The sequence below is a fragment of the Candoia aspera genome, chromosome 8 (genome assembly GCF_035149785.1).
Source record: "Candoia aspera isolate rCanAsp1 chromosome 8, rCanAsp1.hap2, whole genome shotgun sequence".
In the NCBI taxonomy this organism is placed as follows: Eukaryota; Metazoa; Chordata; class Lepidosauria; order Squamata; family Boidae; genus Candoia; species Candoia aspera.
Genome location: NC_086160.1, coordinates 73,811,225 through 73,832,653, shown reverse-complemented (window position 1 = coordinate 73,832,653; position 21,429 = coordinate 73,811,225). Strand labels below are relative to the sequence as shown.

The window sequence follows — 21,429 nt, the reverse complement described above, 5'->3', positions numbered from 1 at the left end:
AGCACCATTCCTTGTGTATCTTCCAGCAAATCCCTGACTTAGCTTGACATATCTAACTGCATTTTGTGCCGTGATCAGAAAGAGATTTATTTATACTTCTAACCAATGCCTTAATGATCCCAAACAAAGCAGATACTGCTACTGTCATTCCAAAGGGGTTTAAGGAGGAGCGGAGAGGGGTTGGCCCTCCCGTGCTTGAATCCAAGAGTAACTGTTGGGTAGGTGGGTCCACCAGTAACTTTGCTGGTTGAGGTTGGGAGTTAGCGACTGCCCCAAATGTCGGGGGGATTGAATTCAGTTCTCCCCATTCCCAGAACGATCCTCTGACCACTATGCCACCCTTTTCATGATGGGCTTTGCACTGTCATAAATATGACCAAATCTGGGATAACAGTTGACGTATTTAGGGAAAGCACGTGTCAAAACAGCCAAGCTAAAAGATGAACCGGCTTCAGATGGAAGCTCGGATAAACCAAGTCCTTCAGAGGGCAGGGAAGTGATGCCACGTGAACCGAGTTAATTCTTCTTGATTTTTTGAGAGCTCTCAAGTTTCAAATGCTTCTTCAAGCCCCAACATGTGAGGAATTGTGCCCCCAGTGTTTAGTCCTAAGGCTGTAGGCTGCCCATCTTGACACCAATCATCCCCCACACTTGACTTCAATAGTCAAATGCCTGTGAAGGGTTTTCAGCATCCTCCAAAGCATTCCTTCGCAGCAGGCGCTCTCTTTCTAAGGGTGCGGTGACAAAATAGCAAAGCTCCATTTGTGCCTGCTATGGTAGGACCAACACCAAAGCATAGGATTCAGCGGAAGGTGGCTGCAGATCTTAGCAGAGTCACAATTAGCTTTCAAGGGCTTGGTGTGGGTTTAGATCAGTGTTTCTCAACCTTGGCCGCTTGAAGATGTGTGGACTTCAACTCCCAGCTCTGCTGGCTGGGGAATTCTGGGAGTTGAAGTCCACACATCTTCAAGCGGCCAAGGTTGAGAAACACTGGTTTAGATCAATAGCGCATAAAGCCAATTTTCATTAGGAAAACAGGAAGTGTGTGTGAAGGTGTTTGGAGCAGAGTCCAAGCAACAGGGTCACCTGAGGACAAGCCTGTAGGACTCTTGAACTAGAAAGTCTGGATGGCAGGGATGGAGCCATGCAGAAAGCGAGCAGCACATCCCAGAACCAGAAATCAAGCCTCAGACAAGGCAGTACCCATTCCTGTGACCTTCCAGATTCAAATGTAAACGAGAAGCAGCAAAACCCGAGGCTTGCTCTGTGACCGGTAAAGTCACTAGCAGGTAGAGAAATAGCTCCTTCTGCTTTGTCTCTCTGTCCCTCTCTTTTTAAATTGCCTTTATCTCATAAAACTGAACAGGGGAAAAAAGATACCAAAACCGTAAAAGGAAAAAAGACAAGGATAAAAGAAAGCAACACAATGAAAGCATATCCATCAATCAATCAGTCAGTCAATCAAATGGCTTCTCATATACGTATGTATGAAAAGTTACACCATGAAGGATAATTATATTCTACTGCAATTGTCCGTATATAACCTAATTGGTTACAGATGGAGATTATGCCTGTTTCCAGTATTTCAGGTCCTTGGGAGCTTCTGGATGCCAAGAACATTGCATACACCCTTTCCCAGTGTGTGTTGCTCACTGGCTTCCACAACTAATGTGTGAAGAACGATTAATGTTTACAGGCACGCTGTAGTTATCAAGGTATGGTTTATACTAGAGGAACGATGCTTTCTGCATAGAAGGACAAGGTCCCTACCGTTTGGACTGGCATAAGCTTGGTTTCCATCGTGATAGCAAGTCTTTGCTTTTTTAAAAACACACCCACCCACACGCACACCATCTCAAAATGCAGAAGGACTGAACAAGGGGTTGGGGAGGGGGGAGAAAAGGAAGTGCCGTCAAAGGCTAGCCAAGTACCCACACTGAATTCCTCACGGAAGAGCTTGTTGTCGTCTGCCATGCGCCGGTTAATGTCCTCCTCCAGTTTATCCACAGGCAATGGTGGGTATTTCCTGTTGGTGCTGGGGGATCTGGCAAGCAGTGGCATGCTCTGGGGTTCTGCATTATAGACACACAGAAGAGAAACGGGGTTTTGGTTTGGCTGTGAACACTGGCCACTGGGCCCCGGAAGTCCAGTGGAAAGGAAAGGGAGTGATGCTCTTCTCTGAAGAGCCAAGAGCAGATCTCCCCGCAACCAAGCAAATTGAGCTTGCAGAGAGGGCCCATAAAGGCTTTGTAGTAGGCTGACCATACGTCCCATTTTGAACGGGACAGTCCCGTTTTTTTAAACATTTCCAGACCGTCCCATCGTTTTAATATAAATGTCCATTTTGTCCCGTTTTCTTAAAAACCTTACTTAAACATTTGAAAGTTCCCGCGAACTTGTCAGAAGGCAGTCTGACTTTGAGTGGAAGGAGGGGGAGCTCAGCAGAAACGGCGGGGGAAAAGCCGCAGAGCTCAGCCCGGCGGGAAACCTAAAAGAAAAAAACAGGATCAGCTGATAGGCAGTGATCAAAGGGCGAGCCGATCAGCTCCTGCCTTGAAACAGCAGGAAGAAAACGAAAAAGCACGGCCAGAGGAGGAACGGCTTGTCGGGGACAACCGCCCACTAGACTCTCCAGCCCAGCCTTGCCTCTCACAAACGAAGGAATCCGAAGATTCCCAGCCCAAGAAAACCGGAGAAGTTCCTGCCTGCCGATCCAGCCCGTTGCCCAGCCCTGCCCTGATTTGCCATCCCAATGTCCCATTTTTGTCTCAAGGAAATATGGTCAGCCTACCTTGTAGCTTCTACGAGAAAAGCAACAACAGACAAAATGCAGAGGCGAAGTTCTTTACAAAGTGCTGAATCCCCCAAGCACCAACCATCTTTTTTTTCTTTTCAAGAAAACAAATCCATCTCCTTAACAGAGGTGATCCACTGAATCCCAACAACCTTTTCAAATCTCTTGTTTTTCTTCTTAGTTCTGGGGTTGGCAATCTTTTCAGGCACTGGGCCCCGTACAAGGGCTTCCTTTCCCGCTCTGTTGTGATACCTTTTGCATCCCTAGCTGAGGAAAAGCGTTATGCAAGGGGAGAGGTGCCCCCCAGCGCTAAAGCATAGGTTAGGTGGCAACAGGCAACCCATGTCACTCAGCCTAGTTTCACAAGCTCTCTGCAAGGTATCAATTTAGTTTTTGGGCAAGAACATCCCTTCCGAGCAGCATGCTGGGAAGCAGAAGGAAGAAAAAGAGGTAGATAAGATAGAGAGAAAATGGAAGACCCATGGCTCTTCGCTGCTGGCGAAGGTGGGCTGGGGTGGTGTCCTAACAGTCAGAAATCACGCTGAGACGAGGAGTAGGTCTCTAGTGTTTATTACTGCTACATAAAACAGAATCCTAACAAACTGAAGAAGCGTGGGAAAAACCCAGACAGATAAACTCTGAAAGTCAAGGCGGGTCTGATCTGTGTCTCTTTGAATGGCTGCTTAATTCCTCAGTACTACGCATGCGTTTTCCCCCCTGGATAGAGGCCCCCTCCTGCTCGCCATCAGTACACATGACAGGTGGGGGGACACTTGCCCACCCCATTATAAGGAGAAGCTGGGTTCTGGGGTTGGGCAGAAGTACCATGACCAGCTGTGCAACAGCCTTCGCCCCAGAGCACAGCTGCAGGAGTCAGAAGGTGGAAGAACCAGGCAGTCTTAGAACATTATGCAGGAACAGATCTAGGAGGGTGAAGAACGAGACTTAGGGATTCTGGCTCCCAACAGAAGACAAGAGACTGCAAGACTCACCTACATCATCTGCCCGGCCATTGGACAAGTGGAAGGAATTGGAGTGGCTCCCTGCCTGCTTGTGTTTTTTGAACCTATTAACAAAAAAAATAAACAGGAAATCAGCAGAGGTCAAACCCAAGGAGCCTAATATTCTGCATAATGAATATCCAAAAGATACGTATGTATCCCAACAAAAAATAATATCCCAACGCAGTTGCACTCTGCACACACAGCCAGCAACTCTAGGCAACACCAGACATAAGAACAAGCTTACATCAAAAGGATGGTCTGTGCAAAGGGACAGAGAGAAATTAAATGTATACTGTATGAATGAAACGAGGCAACTTTCTGAATATTTAAGAATGAGACTAAGTAATTTTCTTGTAAGCTGGTCTTCAAAGCACAAGACTTTCAGTGAAGCATGGCACATAGCCTCTAAGGAATGCAAAAATTAGCACATCCTCATTTAAATATGCATGGCCATAACCACAGGCAGACACTCACTACGCAGCTAGAGAGCAGACAGAACTCTGAATGAGCTTGTAGAACCCTAAAACGGTACATCTTTCCACCTCCAAAAAAATAATCTCAAAGCTGTTGATCTGTTGCATCTGGTTCTCAAGGAACCTTGCAACAGATCAACAGAGATACAATACCCACAATATTTATATTTATATATTGCATTCACTGAGCTCTGTCCTAAGAAGAGGGGACACATCCATTTCATTCCTCCAACGGTCTCTGTGTCTTGCTATGCCGCTTTTTTGAAACCCATTCTTTAAAAAGAAACTGTTCCCCCCCTGCCCCCAAGCTTAGCATAAAAGTTCTTGCTGCGAAATTCTTCTTTTCCTAATTAGCTATTCTGACCAAAGAGCTAGGGAGTCAGTTGCACACAATATCCCCCATCATGGGTGTTACACACATTTGTCTCTGCATGAGTATTCAGAGTTAAGCTACGTTGGTAACTGCATAGACTATTCCACACCACAGCATTGCACCCTCCTCTCCGCACATGGCTGAAACATACCAAGAAGCCTAAATTGTGTCCCTGTCAATCCAGGGTTTAAGGCTGCACAAGGAAGTTTGCATAAGACCCCTCTTTGGGAAGTCATCAGCAGATAACACTGAGAAGTTTATAAAGCCTTCTCCGCACCATGAAGCTAAACTAGCAAGCCTTTTCTGAGGCTGGATTCATTGGAATCCGTCTGGCCAATGAGAAAGAAAGCATCCGCCAACACAGGATGACTTTGCTTGCATGCGAGTTTCATCCACTCTGAATCACCAGAGGAGTTTTGTTTTGCAAAAGTTGCAAGGAGATGTGTGTTTTTTTGGTTACGGTGTACCAGCATCGCTTTGCAATGTAGTATGATGGCTGAGAGCATGTTCAAGAGCACATAGAGCAGTGTTTCTCAACCTTGGCAACTTTAAGACCTGTGGACTTCAACTCCCAGAATTCCCCATGACTAGCTGGGGAATTCTGGGAGTTTAAGTCCACACGTCTTAAAGTTGCCAAGGTTGAGAAACACTGACATAGAGGAAAGAGTGTCTGTGTGGTTGGTTTCATTTCTAACAAATGAAGCATCAGATCAAACCTGCCCCTTCCATATCAATTTACAAAAACTTCTCCACCCTTCCTGCCACTGGGAGAGGTTTTTTTGTGTTTCAGTCTGGGCAGCCACTTTTTAAACAGCACTTCTGGGTGCTCAGGTGATTTCAGATAACAGCAAACCACCAACAACATGCTTCCTACAAGCAGTGACTTGATGGCTTCCCTGTTCAAGCAAGAACCTTTTTATTCACTTATCCTGGTGTAACTGAGAGTTATTTTCATCTCTCCCTCCCCTCCCATCACACACCTCTTCCGATGCACCATTACTTCTCACATGCAGATGGTCGGGGACCTTTGTCACTTATGAGTTCAACATTATTTTTGGAGCTGAAGAATGTGTGAGAGAGGGAGGTTAGCTTTCATCTCTCGGTAACCTCTTACATGCTTCTTTGAGAGTAACCACATCCAAATAAGCAGGCAAAGGGTTGCATTTCCAGAAAAGGAAACCTAAATCTATCCATTCTAAGAATCACAGACAAGCAAAGACTTGTTTGTATGAGAAAAGCAAATACACGAATCCAGATCCTTCTCCGTGATTTCCCATTCTTTATCATCCCATCTGCTTTGTTGACAACAGGGCACACATCTAGTGGATCTGTGCTTGCCTGCACTTTGGAAACCCATGATCGGTTTCCTCCCACACCAGAAAGATTCCTGAAGACATCAAGAACTTCCTTCTTCTGTCTCTTCTTCGCTCACAACATTTAACTCTCTTTTCCACCACATGCTTGGCTGAAATCAAGCCACTGTCAGAGACTCTGTGCCTGGCCCTGTTGTAAGTCTCTTGCATGCACAAGGGAAATAAAGGCAACCATTGGAAAGCTGAGAATTTCATTTTATGGGGAAGCTGTGGGAGGTGTGGTGGCCCCACAAGGTGGCAGAGGGACATATTCAAGGCAGCCGGAGCCAAATAGTAGATTGTTGTGTCTTTACAATAATCTGTTGCAACCCCATGAGAAACATATGGCAATGCAGTGCAAGGATGAAAGTCAAGAGGACAAGTTCACTTACCTTAACATGTACAGGACAATAATAATAAATACTATGACTAGCAAGGAGGATAACGCCACCATTACTGCAATGATTGGTGTTTCATCTGGAAGGGAGAGAAAATATATATATATATATATTTGGGGCGATTTGTTTTGGCTGAGAAAATGGCAACGGCAATCATTTCAAAGCTTCTCCATTCAATTCCCAAGGGGTGGGAGAACATTGGGAGGTGGCTCCCCCGTTCAAGCGAGAACCTTTTTATTCACTTATCCTGGTGTAATTGAGAGTTATTTTCATCTCTTCCTCCCCGCCCATCACACACCTCTTCCGATGCACCATTACTTCTCACATGCAGATGGTCGGGGACCTTTGTCACTTTGGAATGATTGAAACGAAAACCCAACTTTCTCTCCCCACCACCACGTAAAGACGTTCTGACAAGCACAAACTCTGCAGCACGCATTTCACATCAACTATGGAAGCAGCCTTCAGTATACGAATCCATACATCCAAAGAATTGGCAATCGTCATCTTGGATTAAGCATTTAAAACCTTGCTATCCCAACCAGCCTTGGAGATGGACACGGTACGAGGTTTTTCCTCTTGCAACGGCAATAACCTTGTTGCTAGTGCAGTGTTATTGTCTCTTCTCTGCTGTGTGAATCAGATGGGTTGTTGCAGCTGTTTTTAAATTGTGTTTAACCCTATTTATGAAGGTAGGGTATATAAGCCTTTCAGAGTTAGCAACAATAGCAGCAGCATATCCACCCAGTAAATAAAGAAATAAAAATATTCTCAATTTTCGTCTTAGCAACCCTGGAAATAGATTTGGCTGAGAAGCGACTGACCACTCCACAGCCTTCGTAGCTGAACCTGAATCTGAAATCCAGCTCTGTAAATCTGCCCATTTTATACAATCCAAACTATTACAAGGAATGATAGAGGAGTTGAAATCAGAAGCAGAGACAGCTGGACAGGCATTAAAGAAGGAAAATATACAGTACATCAACCATCAAATGTGTGAGTTTGTGTCCTGATTTCTGTGTTGTCTAGTTTACTTTCTGATGAAGTCCACTGAGCTGTTCCAAGTTTGAAAGTTTGAGCTGGCTGAGGATTCATCCCTCCAAAGGTGTTTTTTTTTTTTTTTTTTACAGAGCATTTAGATTCCAGGCAAGCTGATGCTACATGCTGACATTCTACAATAAAAGGCTGCTGAGCGCATGCTTGGAATAGCTGAGACTGTGTTTTTCTATATGTGTGTGGTTTGGTTTTGTTTTTTTTGCAGAAAGACACCCCTCCCCCACAAATGGAAAGGAAAGGAAAAGCAAGCAATAAAACAATTCTTTTGCAAGCCCACAGCACTGCAAAGCACCTCTCCCGTCCTTTGAAGCATGCAACAGGTTTACAAATGAACTGTGGGCTGGCCTGGAAAGCTGATGAGTTTGGACCTTGCCCTGCAACCTCTGTGCTGGGAGAGGGAGGGGAGGGGAGGGGAAGGACATCACAGCAGGCAGAAACCAACCAGTGAACACAAAAGAAAGCAGCTGGAAACTCTGCATTCTGCTTCCTGCCTGCAGTTAACAGCAACCGTGAAAGAAGAAAAGAAACGAAAAAGCTCCAATTTGGAGCCAGATGTATCAGAAAGGGGAAGTGCAAAGCCCCCCCCCAACTTTAAAGCCACCAAAGGTGATCTCTTATAGATCTCTCACCAATTGGCTGTCAATAGATTAAGCGGTTTTAATTTCGGCACCCAGAGTGGAACGCCCGTAGAAACGATTCTTGCGCATTCGAGGAGTTTGCAGTATTAAATGGACAAAAGCAGGCAAGACCCTACAGAAGAGGAAAGGGGGGTTTGGCAGAGAAGCTATCAGCCTTCCAGAATGCCCGGCCAAGAAAATTCTATGTCCTTTCCACTATCATGAAAAGGCTTCGGTGCTTAAGAACTAATCTTGGCTACGAAACAATGATGGCCGAAGTTCGTTTTTCTCTTGTCTTTCTTATTCAGTATATTGTGTTTATACGGTTAGCAAAGGTGCCCGAGAACTTGAGTTTGGTAGGATAAGACATTCACGTAAGCAGAGGTGTGACTCCAATCGTCCTTCTAGGTTCCCCAAAGGAATCTGGCTGACCAGCATGGGAATAAGATGTTCTAGTCCAACTTTAAGACATGTGGACTTCAACTCCCAGAATTCCCCAGCCAGCATGAAGTCCATGCGTGCTGGCTGGGGAATTCTGGGAGTTGAAGTCCACATGTCTTAAAAGCTGCCAAGTTTGAGAAATACTGCTCTAGTCGGATCCACCAGGAGTCTCCTATCTTCTAAAGTGACAAGAATATAACCTCTGTCAGGAAGGAGCATGCATCCTTAAAGGCCATTATAGGAAACGAGCCATTCATTTACAACACGCAAATGTTAAAAGCTAGGGTTTCCCCCCCTCAACTGGGGAAACGGAAAATATGGACAGACTTCCCATGTCTGTACAGAAGAACGTGTGTAGACAGAACACGCCAACTTTATTATTGTCAATACACAATAGCCCAAGGTTGATTTAAGAGGCACCGAGGACCTAGAAATTGCCCTATGAGGTTGGCTGGCTGAGAGAGAGGATCTGGTCCAAAGATATCCAGAGAGCATCTGCGGTTGGGGGTGGATTTGAATTTGCATTTCCCCAATCCAACAGCCTAATCTGTACACCAAACTGGTTCTCACCCTGTACGGAAGTTATTCCTCACCCTCACTCTGGAAACCGTTCTACCAAACAAAGAAGAAAAAGGCTTGTAGGCATTCATACACATCTACCAGCACTTGTGACCTTCAAAAGGTGGCCCAGCTGTTTCATGAAGTTTTCCTGATTCTGTACGAGTCTCCAAAATACTCATGGGGGTTGGAATTGAATCCTGAAGGAGCCAATGGAAGTATCCTATCCCAGATAAAAAACCTGCTACAAATTTGTCGGGGTGGTGTTACTTGAGTCATCCTCCCGTTGTTCTCTTGAACTCCTTCCACCCCTGGCCTAGAAGATCGGAAAACAAAGTCTTCATGCTCTGCTCCCTCTGCAGAGTTGCTCAGCGCATTGACTACATCCTTGGGTGGAGTGTGGGAACTAGGAACCCTACTACGCGGTGTATTCTGTTTGAACATTTCAGCTGACTTTGGTCTTTTGTGGGGGTCAGGCTGGGCCAAAACCAACAACAACTTATCATTGCCAAGCACTCCTGGGTGAAAACAGAGGGCTGCGAGTTACCCTGCCTCTTTCTGGCAGCAGTTATGGGCCTACCCATGAACAAAACGCTTAGGGAAGTGACTTTTTTAGCAGTACTACTAAGAGTGGAATGCCTTTTAAGTACAAAATGATGACACACCTATGAAAAACTTTGCAGAGAAGTGCAAACATCACCACGAGATTACTATGAGCTATAAAATGAAATAAAACAAGAAAGCAAACTCATTGGGGTGTTTTGCTTTAATTGTGGCCTGAAATATTAAGTCAGGAATCGAGCACATGGAACTGGATCAAGGCATGGCTTGTGCCTGCCAGAACTTGACAGGGGTTGGAGAACTGAAACAGCTCTAGTAGAGTCACCAAGGCAAGGAATGGAGAAAGACAAGGTACCTTTGGGAGAATAAGAAAGAAATACCTAAAACCCTGGTCCGGTCCTCTCACTTTTAGCTAGCCGAAATAGGCCAACTTTTTTTCTGCTTTACATAGTTCAGTGCAAACCTCTTCCATATTTATGAATGTTATTCCCCTTAGACATCAGGCAAAGACTTTAATCTGATGAAAACACAGCAAGCTAGTGCTCATATGGTATGGTTGCGAATAACCTTGAGCCTTGAGATGGAGGCAATCTACAAACTTTTGTCTAAATAAATTGCTAGGCTGCCTCTACCCAGGGCCTTCACTATGTGGTAGGTTAGAACTCTTTGCACCAGCAAACATGAATCCCAATGATTGCTCTTACACATCAGAAGAATCTTGGTAAAAGACATGACGGATTAAATCTGGGGATTTTGGGGGGAGATGACTTAGGCTCAAATCCCTGATATCCATAGCAATAATAGTGCAATCCTTGCCCTTCCATTCTCTCTTAATCAAACACTGACTGGATTAAATAACCAGATATATTTGTGTCTTGCCTTCCTACCAACTGCTGCAGTCAATAATAAAAATACAGTAATACCAAAAATACGTTTTGCGGGTCTTGGTTTTCATTTTTTTATGCTTTTATATTTTTATTTTTGCCCTGTTAGCCACCCAGAGTCATCAACTTGAGGTGGCGGCCCTATAAATTGAAATAAAGTGTATTACACTAAGACAGAGATAAAACATGCTTCTATTCCCTGACCTTCAGGAAAGGAATATCATGCAAAATATCAAAAGAGCTCTGCAAAACAGAGAGTTGTGAAAATCTTATAGCTTAAGTAAAATATAATATTCCAGTGGAATGATAATAATATGACCTTTGGCCAGGCAATATACAAAAAAATTGCAAAAGTGGTGGTTTAAGAGGATCAGCTTACCTCGTCGAGGATCCGAATCATCTGAATAAATGCAAAAAGAGAGAAAAAAAAGTAAGAACATAGAGACTTCTGGATGGAACCAAAGGCTCAGCATCCTACCTCCCATGGCAGCTAATCAAACCTGGATTAACTTGGGTGGAAGCCCAGAAAAATAGCTCCCTGCTATTGTGGTTTCCCGTGATTTGTATTTGTGAGCTGAATGCTGCTTCTAGTGAGATCGTAATTTATAGCCATCATAGCTGTGCATGTCTGCATTTTTCCCAATCACCTCTTAAAGTCATCTGAACATCTGGAAGTGAGAAGAACTTCAAAAGCCAATGTGGAGAAAGTGTTCCCATTTGTTCTTCCTGCCATTTCTGATCACCACTCAGCATGCTTGGCAAAGAAGAATAAAACCTCCATATCTGTTTTCATCAGATTAGGACAATTTCATTCATTTTCCTCATGTACCCCAGGAGCCTCTTTTGCCTCAAGTAAAAACCTACTCAAGAGGAGTAAAACCAGGCCCATCCTCATCCTTTCTGGAATCTTTTCCATTTCAATCTTTCTTGAAATGCAGCAACCAGACATTCCCATGCCAAATAATCCTGTCTTCTAAGAATGCTCATGTTATACTTGCAATTAAAATATCTAAAACATTTTTAGACGCCTTTCCTGGCTATCTGTTGCCTCAAATTTGCACTGCTCACAAGGGGCATAATGGGTCGATGCTTCAACTGTCTGCAGTAAAGACCTTTCTCCTGGTCAGCCACCACTATCTCAAACAGCAATATATACGAAATTAGACTTTTCACCCCAAGGTTGAATGGAACAGGATTATCTGCCATGCTATTGCCTGTTCCCATAAAATATTATTTTGAAACTCTCTGAAACCCCTTGCTGCTTTTCAGTAGCCTGAATATTTGCCACCGTCAGCAAATGTGTATTACTTATCTAACTGAAGCTCATTTATCTACTATTAAAAACACACCAGTCTCAGTACTCAGAAGATCTTAATTTCCTTTTACAACTGTCCATGTGTTCTCTATCACCTGGGCTTAATACTTGAAATTTGCAGAAGAAAGGGAATATAAGCAGTCAAATGGGAGGTAGCAATATAATCCTTGTTAGGGATCTGCTGCACTTGGAATTGCAAGTGTACCTATTACATTCAAGGACTGATTAAGATCTTTTAGCCATTTAGATTCTATTATTATTGTATTTGGTATTGGTATTTTATTGTATTTCGTACTTGGGATGGTTTTGAATTTTAATCCTGTTTTATTGTAAACCGCCCAGAGTCCCCCTGTGAGGGAGAGATGGGCAGTGAATAAATTTATTAAATAAATAAATAAGTAAATAAGTAAATAAATACAAATACAAAAAATAGGGCCTTGGAGCAAGTATCCATGCTGTATCTGTTGGTGCCTCTTTAAAGCAACAGCATGAGCTTGCACAGTAGCCACGCAATCCCAGGTAAATATATAACTGGGTTAAGGAGGTATCAACAGGGTGTGACAAGGCACTTCAGAGCAAGACTGGGTGCACTGTCAGCATCTCTTTAATTCAAGTGCTGGGACTGTGTAGCTACTGTGTGGGCCCAGGAAAAGATGCAGCTGCTTTAAGGAGGCATTGATAGGTATGGCACATGGACCTTTTTGGCTCTAGAGGCAAAGCACAGCTCCTTCCTTCCTTCCTTCCTTCCTTCCTTCCTTCCTTCCTTCCTTCCTTCCTTCCTTCCTTCCTTCCTTCCTTCCTTCCTTCCTTCCTTCCTTCCTTCCTTCCTTCCTTCCTTCCTTCCTTCCTTCCTTCCTTCCTTCCTTCCTTCCTTCCTTCCTTCCTTCCTTCCTTCCTTCCTTCCTTCCTTCCTTCCTTCCTTCCTTCCTTCCTTCCTTCCTTCCTTCCTTCCTTCCCAATCAAACCCAGTTGAATCTAATAAAATAAAGGCGATGACTTCACTGTATCTTCCCATTTCATGTTAGATGCAAAACACAGCACTCAATGGAAAAGTAAGCCAGCACTTTGGGTATCAGGATGGTCATTAAAGGATGCTCTATCAAATGAATTGGGATGCTGTAAGAATGCTTATTTTCATCACAGGAGACTGGAATGCTAAGGTGGGCAGTCAAATGACACCTGGAATTACAGGTAAGCATGGCCTGGGAGAACAAAACGAAGCAGGACATAGGCTGATAGAATTTTGCCAAGACAACTCACTCTGCAGAACAAACACTCTCTTCCAACAGCCTAAGAGACGGCTTTATACATGGACTTCACCAGATGGACAACACCGAAATCACATTGTCTACATCCTTTGCAGCCAAAGGTGGCGGACATCTATACAGTCAGTAAAAACAAGACCTGGAGCTGACTGTAGTTCCAATCACGAACTTCTTCTTGCACAATTTAGGATCAGACTAAAGAGATTAGGGAAGACCCACAGATCAGCTAAATATGAGCTCACTAATATTCCTAAGGAATATGCAGTGGAGGTGAAGAATAGATTTAAGGGATTGAACTTAGTAGATAGGGTCCCAGAAGAACTCTGGACAGAAGTTCGCAACATTGTTCAGGAGGCGGCAACAAAATACATCCCAAAGGAAGAGAAAACCAAGAAGGCAAAAGGCTGTCTGCTGAGACACTAGAAGTAGCCCAAGAAAGAAGGAAAGCAAAAGGCAACAGTGATAGGGGGAGATATGCCCAATTAAATGCAAAATTCCAGAGGTTAGCCAGAAGAGATAAGGAATTATTTTTAAACACGCAATGCGCGGAAGTGGAGGAAGACAATAGAACAGGAAGGACAAGAGACCTCTTCCAGAAAATTAGAAACATGGAGGTAAATTCCAGGCCAAAATGGGTATGATCAAAAACATCTATTTCTGTTTTATTGACTATTCTAAAGCCTTTGACTGTGTGGACCATAACAAATTGTGCAAAGTCCTTAGCGATATGGGGATACCAAGTCATCTTGTCTGCCTCCTGAGGAATCTGTATAATGACCAAGTAGCAACAGTAAGAACAGACCACGGAACAATGGACTGGTTTAAGATTGGGAAAGGAGTACGGCAGGGCTGTATACTCTCACCCTACCTATTCAACTTGTACGCAGAAGACATCATGCGACATGCTGGGCTTGAGGAATCCAAGGCTGGAGTTAAAATCTCTGGAAGAAACATTAACAATCTCAGATATGCAGATGATACCACTTTGATGGCTGAAAGTGAAGAGGAACTGAGGAGCCTTATGATGAAGGTGAAAGAAGAAAGTGCAAAAGCTGGTTTGCAGCTAAACCTCAAAAAAACCAAGTTTATGGCAACCAGCTTGATTGATAACTGGCAAATAGAGGGAGAAAATGTAGAAGCAGTGAAAGACTTTGTATTTCTAGGTGCGAAGATTACTGCAGATGCTGACTGCAGTCAGGAAATCAGAAGACGCTTAATCCTTGAGAGAGGAGCAATGACAAATCTCGATAAAGTAGTTAAGAGCAGAGACATCACACTGACAACAAAGGTCCGCATAGTTAAAACAATGGTGTTCCCCGTAGTAACATATGGCTGCGAGAGCTGGACCATAAGGAAGGCTGAGAGAAGGAAGATCGATGCTTTGGAACTGTGGTGCTGGAGGAAGATTCTGAGAGTGCCTTGGAGTGCAAGAAGATCAAACCAGTCCATCCTCCAGGAAATCAAGCCAGACTGCTCACTTGAGGGAATGATATTAAAGGCCAAACTGAAATACTTTGGCCACATCATGAGAAGACAGGACACCCTGGAGAAGATGCTGATGCTAGGGAGAGTGGAGGGCAAAAGGAAGAGGGGCCGACCAAGGGCAAGGTGGATGGATGATATTCTAGTGGTTTTGATAGATGGATAGATGATATTCTAGAGGACTCGTCCCTGGGGGAGCTGGGGGTGGTGACGACCGACAGGAGGCTCTGGCGTGGGCTGGTCCATGAAGTCACGAAGAGTCGGAAGCGACTGAACAAATAAACAACAAGAATGCTCTATGAAGCAGCAACCTTAGCATTATTTATTCCCTGGGCAGCCTTCATATAAGATGAGGCTCACTTTGCAATGGTCATACAGTAAAGATTATTATTAGTGTGATAGACTGATTCCAGCAACAATGATCTCTACTTTGACCACCAAAGAAATGTTGACCCTTCTGCCATGAGGTTCTTCTCGAAACAGAAAAATAATGAAAATGGCACATGGTTAAAAAAATACAAATATAACTTCTCCTTGCCCTCTACTTTGGGTCAAATCTAATCATTCAGACTTCAAAGTTTCATCTGCATTTCCCTAGCTAATTCAAGGAGAATGCCTGAATTACCCCTTTCTGTGGTGTCTAGCAAAGTGTTCACACATGGGTGAAACATTTATTATTACGAAAGAGCCTTGATACATATGGTGAACCCACATGCGTCTTTTCTTCCCTCTTCCCAATTGGTAGACAAGGCAGACATTTCTGGGCCTCTTCCCCCGGCCTTGCTTGTAGCTATCCAGATGCTCCCAAGGTCAAAAAGTTTAATATTGGCTTTGGAAGGTTCACAGTCACAAAGGATGGGAATCTCTTGCTCAAACAGTAAGAGGAAAATAAGAAAATACAGCAAAATGTGCTTACCAGCATGACTTGTCATCTCAGCTAAAAGTAGAAAGCACACAGCATTTGCAAAGGAACTTCAGGATTCAACATCATTTCTCAAGTCTTTTACAGCTCCCTCTAAATTTGCTATTTTTCCTTTTCTATAAAAGGCTAGGTCCACACTGTAACTTCTCTCCCTTCTTCTCAGAAGTTTTTTTTCATTTTCTTTCTTTGTGAAGAATTCTGTCCTCTTTCCAAATACTGTCTTGTCTTGTATATATTTCCTTTCACTGATGATATCCTGCTGAATATTGGAGTTCTTTCCATGACCTTAACTGCCTACATATATATACACAGAGACCCACAAAAGACCGCCAGGTTCTGCCCCCCACCCCACCAGCCATGACAGTTCTGTTGGGGACCTTGGGCCAATCCCTCCTTCTCAACCCAAGAGCCAGGGTGGTCCAGGGGTGAAGATGCTGCAGTAGAAGCAAGGAGACCCAGGTTCTGGTCCTCCCTAAGCTACAGAAGCTACCTGGGGGTGACTTTGCCCCAGGCCCTCTCTTACCCCAACCTAATTCACATGGCTATGCTTTGGGGGGGAAGGTAAGAAAAAAGTCATTTATAACTCAATAGATACACAGAGAAAGAGAAAGGAAAGCTGATTATCTTGGAGAGCTAAGGTGGTGCTACAGGATTTAGGCTCTGCTACAGGAAGAATGTGCCAGGGCGTTGGAGGAAAGGAAATCGAATGGGAAAAGTTTCTACATGTGGAGAGTTCTTCCTACAGGAAGTGAACTAAGTTCTACTTCAGTCAGAGTGACTTGAAAGCAGTAGCTGAGGTTGGACTTAGGTTCAACCACTTGCTTGAGATTCAAACAAAGGGATCCCCAAGCCAGCACACTCCACCACACTGGAGGTACGCCCACCTCTCAGAAAAAGCAAACAGGATAGAAGGAGCAACCTATGGAAGATGTGGGACCATATTCCAACATTTTGAGAATGGGTAAGCTCTCTGGTGGTCATTTTGTATAGTTACCCACACCTCAAGAAGCTGGGAACCCTTGATGTAATCCGAGTAAGGAAATCTGAGTTCACATGAAATGAGAGAGACTAATGAACATGAATATTGGGATGGCATTGGGATGGTCATAAAATACGGAATATCATGTCCACCCTTCAAAAGCACATTGGTAAAATCATTGGGATGAGAATGAGAGGAGATCAATGCTCTGGAAGTTCCCTCTTCAAAGAGATTTCCCAAAACTGGACATCTATTCATATAGAACACGGGCAGGAAAGGACGAACCCTCTCTATTCACTTCAGCAGAGATCGCTTCTCCAAGAGGACCCTGTTTATCCTGCCCTGTTGTCTAGAGAGGTCTGCTCAAGGTCCAGGCCCTTTGGGGGGGGCAGGGTCTGGTCAGAAGGCAGGTTTTCTCTGTGGTGGCCGCCAAGCTTTCAGAACAGCTTCCTCGCAGAGGTAAGCCTAGCCCACACAACTGAAAATTGAAAGGAACTCTATTTAGGCAGGCTTCTGAAGCTTAGTAGTGACAAGTCTGCTTCAGTTTATTCTTGTATATGTTTTGGGAGAGTTATTTACTCCCTGTTTGGGGGGGGGAGCTTAAATTGTTTTATTGCATGGATCATTTTTATGATTTGGTACATGTCCAGTGTGGTTTGATAATCTGGGCAGTATGAGTGTTCTAAACGGATTAATAAATAAGTGCCATGGAGAACAATGTCTTCAAGTAATGTCTAATCTGAAGTAAAGGATCCAGAGTACAATGACAATTATGAAGCCACCGTTTTAAAGTTGATGAAAAACAGCCCAAACCAAGAATCTTCTTGATCAAGCAAACCTGCTACACAAACTAGGGGTCATCCATTGAGGGTCACAGATCAGAGAGCAGTACCAATCATCTAGGCTGATATTCTGAATTAAAACAAAACAACAACACCCCAATATCTGTTGTTTCTAGCCTGCTGAAAGCAACAATCCTGAAAATACATTAAATTTCAGAACAGAAACAATATAGTACAAGACAGCCCTGTGGTTTTGCTGGTCCAGCCGTTATTAATAGACCCAGCTTCTAACTGCTAATTCATAAGCTGCTAACTGCAATATCCTGATGGCAGAAAATTAAACGGAGTAGGGTTATTCCATACTTGCGGTGTTAAAGGCTTGCGAAGTAGCCAGAGCAGTTGTGACGTTGGCCTCCACAGTCATCAAGGTTTTATTTGTGGTTGTGACATTGAGAGGTGATTCTGTGGCATTGGGTGGGATGGTGGTGGGCCCAGAAGTGGGCAGAGTTTTGTGTGAAGTTGTTGCCACTCCCACGCTGGGCAAGGTGATGGTTGTGGTGCCTGCGAATTCTGGCTCTTTCGGAGGAGCGTGGCTTTGTACCACCGTCGGAGACACGGTGGGTGACGTGGTCGGCCTCTTCACTGAGCTTGTGGATTTCACACTAGTTGACTGCGAACTGCGTACCAGCTTCAATAAACCGGTGGACAAGGGGCTCTCCGTCGATGGTTGTACTAGGAACAAAAGAATAAAAAGGACATTTCCAAGATCTGCTGCTTTTATGAAGAGGACCTCATTCTCTCTTGCAACTAGCAAAGCCCCATTTTAAAGAACAGAAGTAAATGATTTCCCAGGAAATCAACAGTCATTAAACCAAAGAAATAAGCAATGGAACGTATCTTTAATATTACAGCATTCACAAGGCACGATGCAAGATTAACTGGTACAAGCTTCCAAGAATTAATGTCCTAATATTTATTACAGGTACTTAACTGCCTTCCAGACCATTCCCATCTCTGCTCAGTTTTGCTTATTTTCCCCCAAATCTGGACACAGTCCTAGTTTCCTGATGATGTCAAACTAAATGGCAGCTTTAAAATGTAAAGTGTGTGTAACCTTAAAATACAGCTAGTTTATAGCTTTTTGTGGCTATCCTGTGATGCTGTTTGTTCCATTGATTAAAAGACAGTGATTCACTTTCTGTGATATAAATAATTGACTTCTACTTCCGGCTCAGACATGAATGCATACAAGTATGTATACGTAAAAACAGTGTCTAATCCCCTTATCCTTAGAATAAACAGGATAAGAAGGAATTAAAACACCTGGCACTTCACGTACTGTTTCAAAGATGCAGATTTAAGTATACACCTACAAACGCAGAGATATTATAATGAAATAAAAGTATGCTGATAGCCAAGAAGCACACCACGCAGACATACAGCATGCCTAACAGATCATGTTATGTCTGCATTTAGCCAGTCTCCCAAAATGACACTCACATAACTCACCTGAAGTCATATTGGCAACACCTAGGTATGTTAAGCAGCTGCTGAATAGGATAACAAGGAAGCATATACCCATATTGGCCTGAGAAATAAAAAGAAAACCTTTGTTAGCAACCCAGGGAAAGTACTCCTGGTGCTACTCAGGAGGCACCAAACCATTAACACAACATCTTAAAGGATATGGTTATAAAATGATATTTAATATGAAAGGAATAGGAGAGCTGTTCTGCTGGGATCTTAGGACAGCCAGGCAGTCTACAGGTAGTCCTCGTTTAACGACCACAATTGGGACCGGCAACTCAGTCATTAAGCAAAGCAGTTGCTAAGTGAGGATCATGTGGCCACGACTGTGCTTACTTCAGTTTTCCTTTGCTCCTTGTTACTTCCTTCAGCTGAACTGGGCTTCTTTCTCTTTGTGTAGGAGGACATCTTGGTACGGGTTAAAGAAGCAAGTGAAAGAAAGAGCCGAGAGATGCTGCGACGGTTGTAAATGTGATGACTGGTCACCGAGTTGTTTTTTAGCCCCGTTGTAACTTCAAATGGTCACTAAGTTAGGCAGTCACTAAGCGGGGACTACCCGTATAGAGGTAGAATTTAAGATGACTAGATGGGGTAACTTTAATTGTCCATTTATACCTGAAATTATAAAGTCACTGTGTGGCTTTAGGTGTGTCTTGAGTCAATTGTCAAAGAGATAAAGGGAGTGACAGCACAGCCACAACATGCATTTGACATGGGCACGCTTTGTGCTAACCTAGGGTTGTGACACAAGGGCTGCAAAATCTTCCCCACTTTCTCAGCCCACCACTCAAAAGCTTTGTTCCTTCCTCAATAATAGATACTATTCAACCACATTTTCCACTTAACGTGGTGATACAGGTTTATACCAGCTCCATATGGGTGTTGCATAAAATATATTGTCACTATGCAGGCTGGTGCCCTCCAGTTATGCCGCAACCGTAATTTCCAAAATTCCCAGCCACGATGGCCTACCAAAGAGAGATACACAATCTTTGGGTATCTAGGAGCCCCATTTAACATTTCTGAAAGAGCAAGGGCCAGAGTCTAGGCAGGTGATACAAACTGGGTACAACTGTGTCATACGCATGGCGAGGCCAGAATTCCAGTGATGATTTGGGGAGGAACTATACTTTTAAGTCCATCATAAAAATATGCGTGTCTTTCCCATTGAGGAAACTCAGTGGGAGCTACAGAGGTATAAAGCCAAGGTTTGGGAGTCAATGTATTTATTTTATTTACAGGCCACCCAACTTGTAAATTATTCTGGGTGATTTACAACTAAAAAAACAACATATAATACATGGGAGCTCTCCGCTCCTGCCGTATGAGATCATGTTTTTTCTGCCTCATCGTAAATGTCATAAAGGATTTACCAGCTTGTTTCTTTAGAGGACGACCTGCCAGAATTTGCCAAAATGGCTGATTGTGATTAGATCTCCTGTGATGGCTGCTGGCACTCTACTTAGTTCGTACTTTGCTTCCACTCCATCTTTGCTCAACTCTGGATATACAGTCAAGAAAGAAATAATGAAAGTCTTGGGCACATCGCCCAACTTATAAGCTCTACCAACTCAGAAGTAAAACTGTTTGACGCAACCGCTATGATCTGCTTCTGAAAGACACATTTCAAATTAATCTAGTTTTGCTCCTGCAACTCTGTCTGTAGGTCTGGTTTTTTGGGTGCGTGGGGTGTGTGTGGACCAACAGAGGAAATCTGGGATCTTTACACCACCACTTTCTCAGTTCATGCAGAATTAGCCTTTATACTTTGATACCTATTTTTTCCCTACATCTGAGTTGTCTTAGAAGCATCACTTCTACAACTGACAGCATGACAAGATCCTTAGCAGATCTCCTGTCAAATTCCAGGAACATGAACTGCATTCACAGGCCTTCCACAAAGCAAGTAGATATACAAATTTGCTTCAAGTCAATTCTCTAGCATCAATCCAGAATAGTGAAGTGCGTCACTCAGAAAAGAATTACAACCATTTTCTCCTCACATTAGAATCATTTTTGTTTCCTTGCTCCTCTGGTGGATCTTTCTATCAGGAAACTCCTCAAACAGGTTAGTATTCAAAATTTTACTCTTTAGACAGGCTCATACACTCAGACCTTCCCTGTACAATTTTGGAGGATCTCCTTTGGACAACATGCTACAAACTGCTTTTGAAACTTCTCGGGCCTGAAATGGGATGTGGGCGGAAGCTGTTTGAGACATTTAAAAAGTCCCTTTTTGTCATGAGTCTTTCAATCCAGGCCTTTTGTATACCGGAAACAAATCAAAAGAAATTACAATGCAGTCAATAGACAATCAGAGCTTTTTGCATTATAGAAGATACAGTTTTCTTTACTTCTGTAGCTACTGCCCATTTACTTGCCTTCATTTGAATGAATGGGGTGGTGGCAGTTTTAATGAAGTGACCTGGGGCAACTCAAGGGATCCTTCTAGAAGGATTTTTCTTCACATCTTCAGCAATGACTTTGCTACGCCACACTCATATAAACACCTGACAAAAATTATCAAATAGCTGAGTACAACAGATGCAATGATGTGGGAAAGGAAAAGCACAGTGATGCCACGGTCTTCGCCTATAAACAACAAGCAGTGTTATACCTTCGTGAAGGTCTCTTGTGCAATATATT

The 21,429-nt window shown here is 43.5% G+C and overlaps 1 protein-coding gene across 2 annotated transcripts in view; it reads right to left on the bottom strand.

Annotated features, from left to right (window-relative positions):
- The window catches only part of PTPRA (protein tyrosine phosphatase receptor type A), a 95,867-nt gene that overhangs the window by 23,213 nt on the left and 51,225 nt on the right, over nt 1-21,429 (bottom strand). For both annotated transcript variants that reach the window (XM_063310353.1, XM_063310354.1), the window contains exons 2-7: nt 18,766-18,844; nt 17,620-17,988; nt 10,891-10,911; nt 6,389-6,473; nt 3,787-3,860; nt 1,936-2,072 (exon numbers count right to left, since the gene is read on the bottom strand). In XM_063310353.1, coding sequence (XP_063166423.1) covers nt 1,936-2,072; nt 3,787-3,860; nt 6,389-6,473; nt 10,891-10,911; nt 17,620-17,988; nt 18,766-18,838 — 759 coding nt within the window. In that variant the 5' untranslated portion in view covers nt 18,839-18,844. The remainder of the gene's footprint in view (nt 1-1,935; nt 2,073-3,786; nt 3,861-6,388; nt 6,474-10,890; nt 10,912-17,619; nt 17,989-18,765; nt 18,845-21,429) is intronic.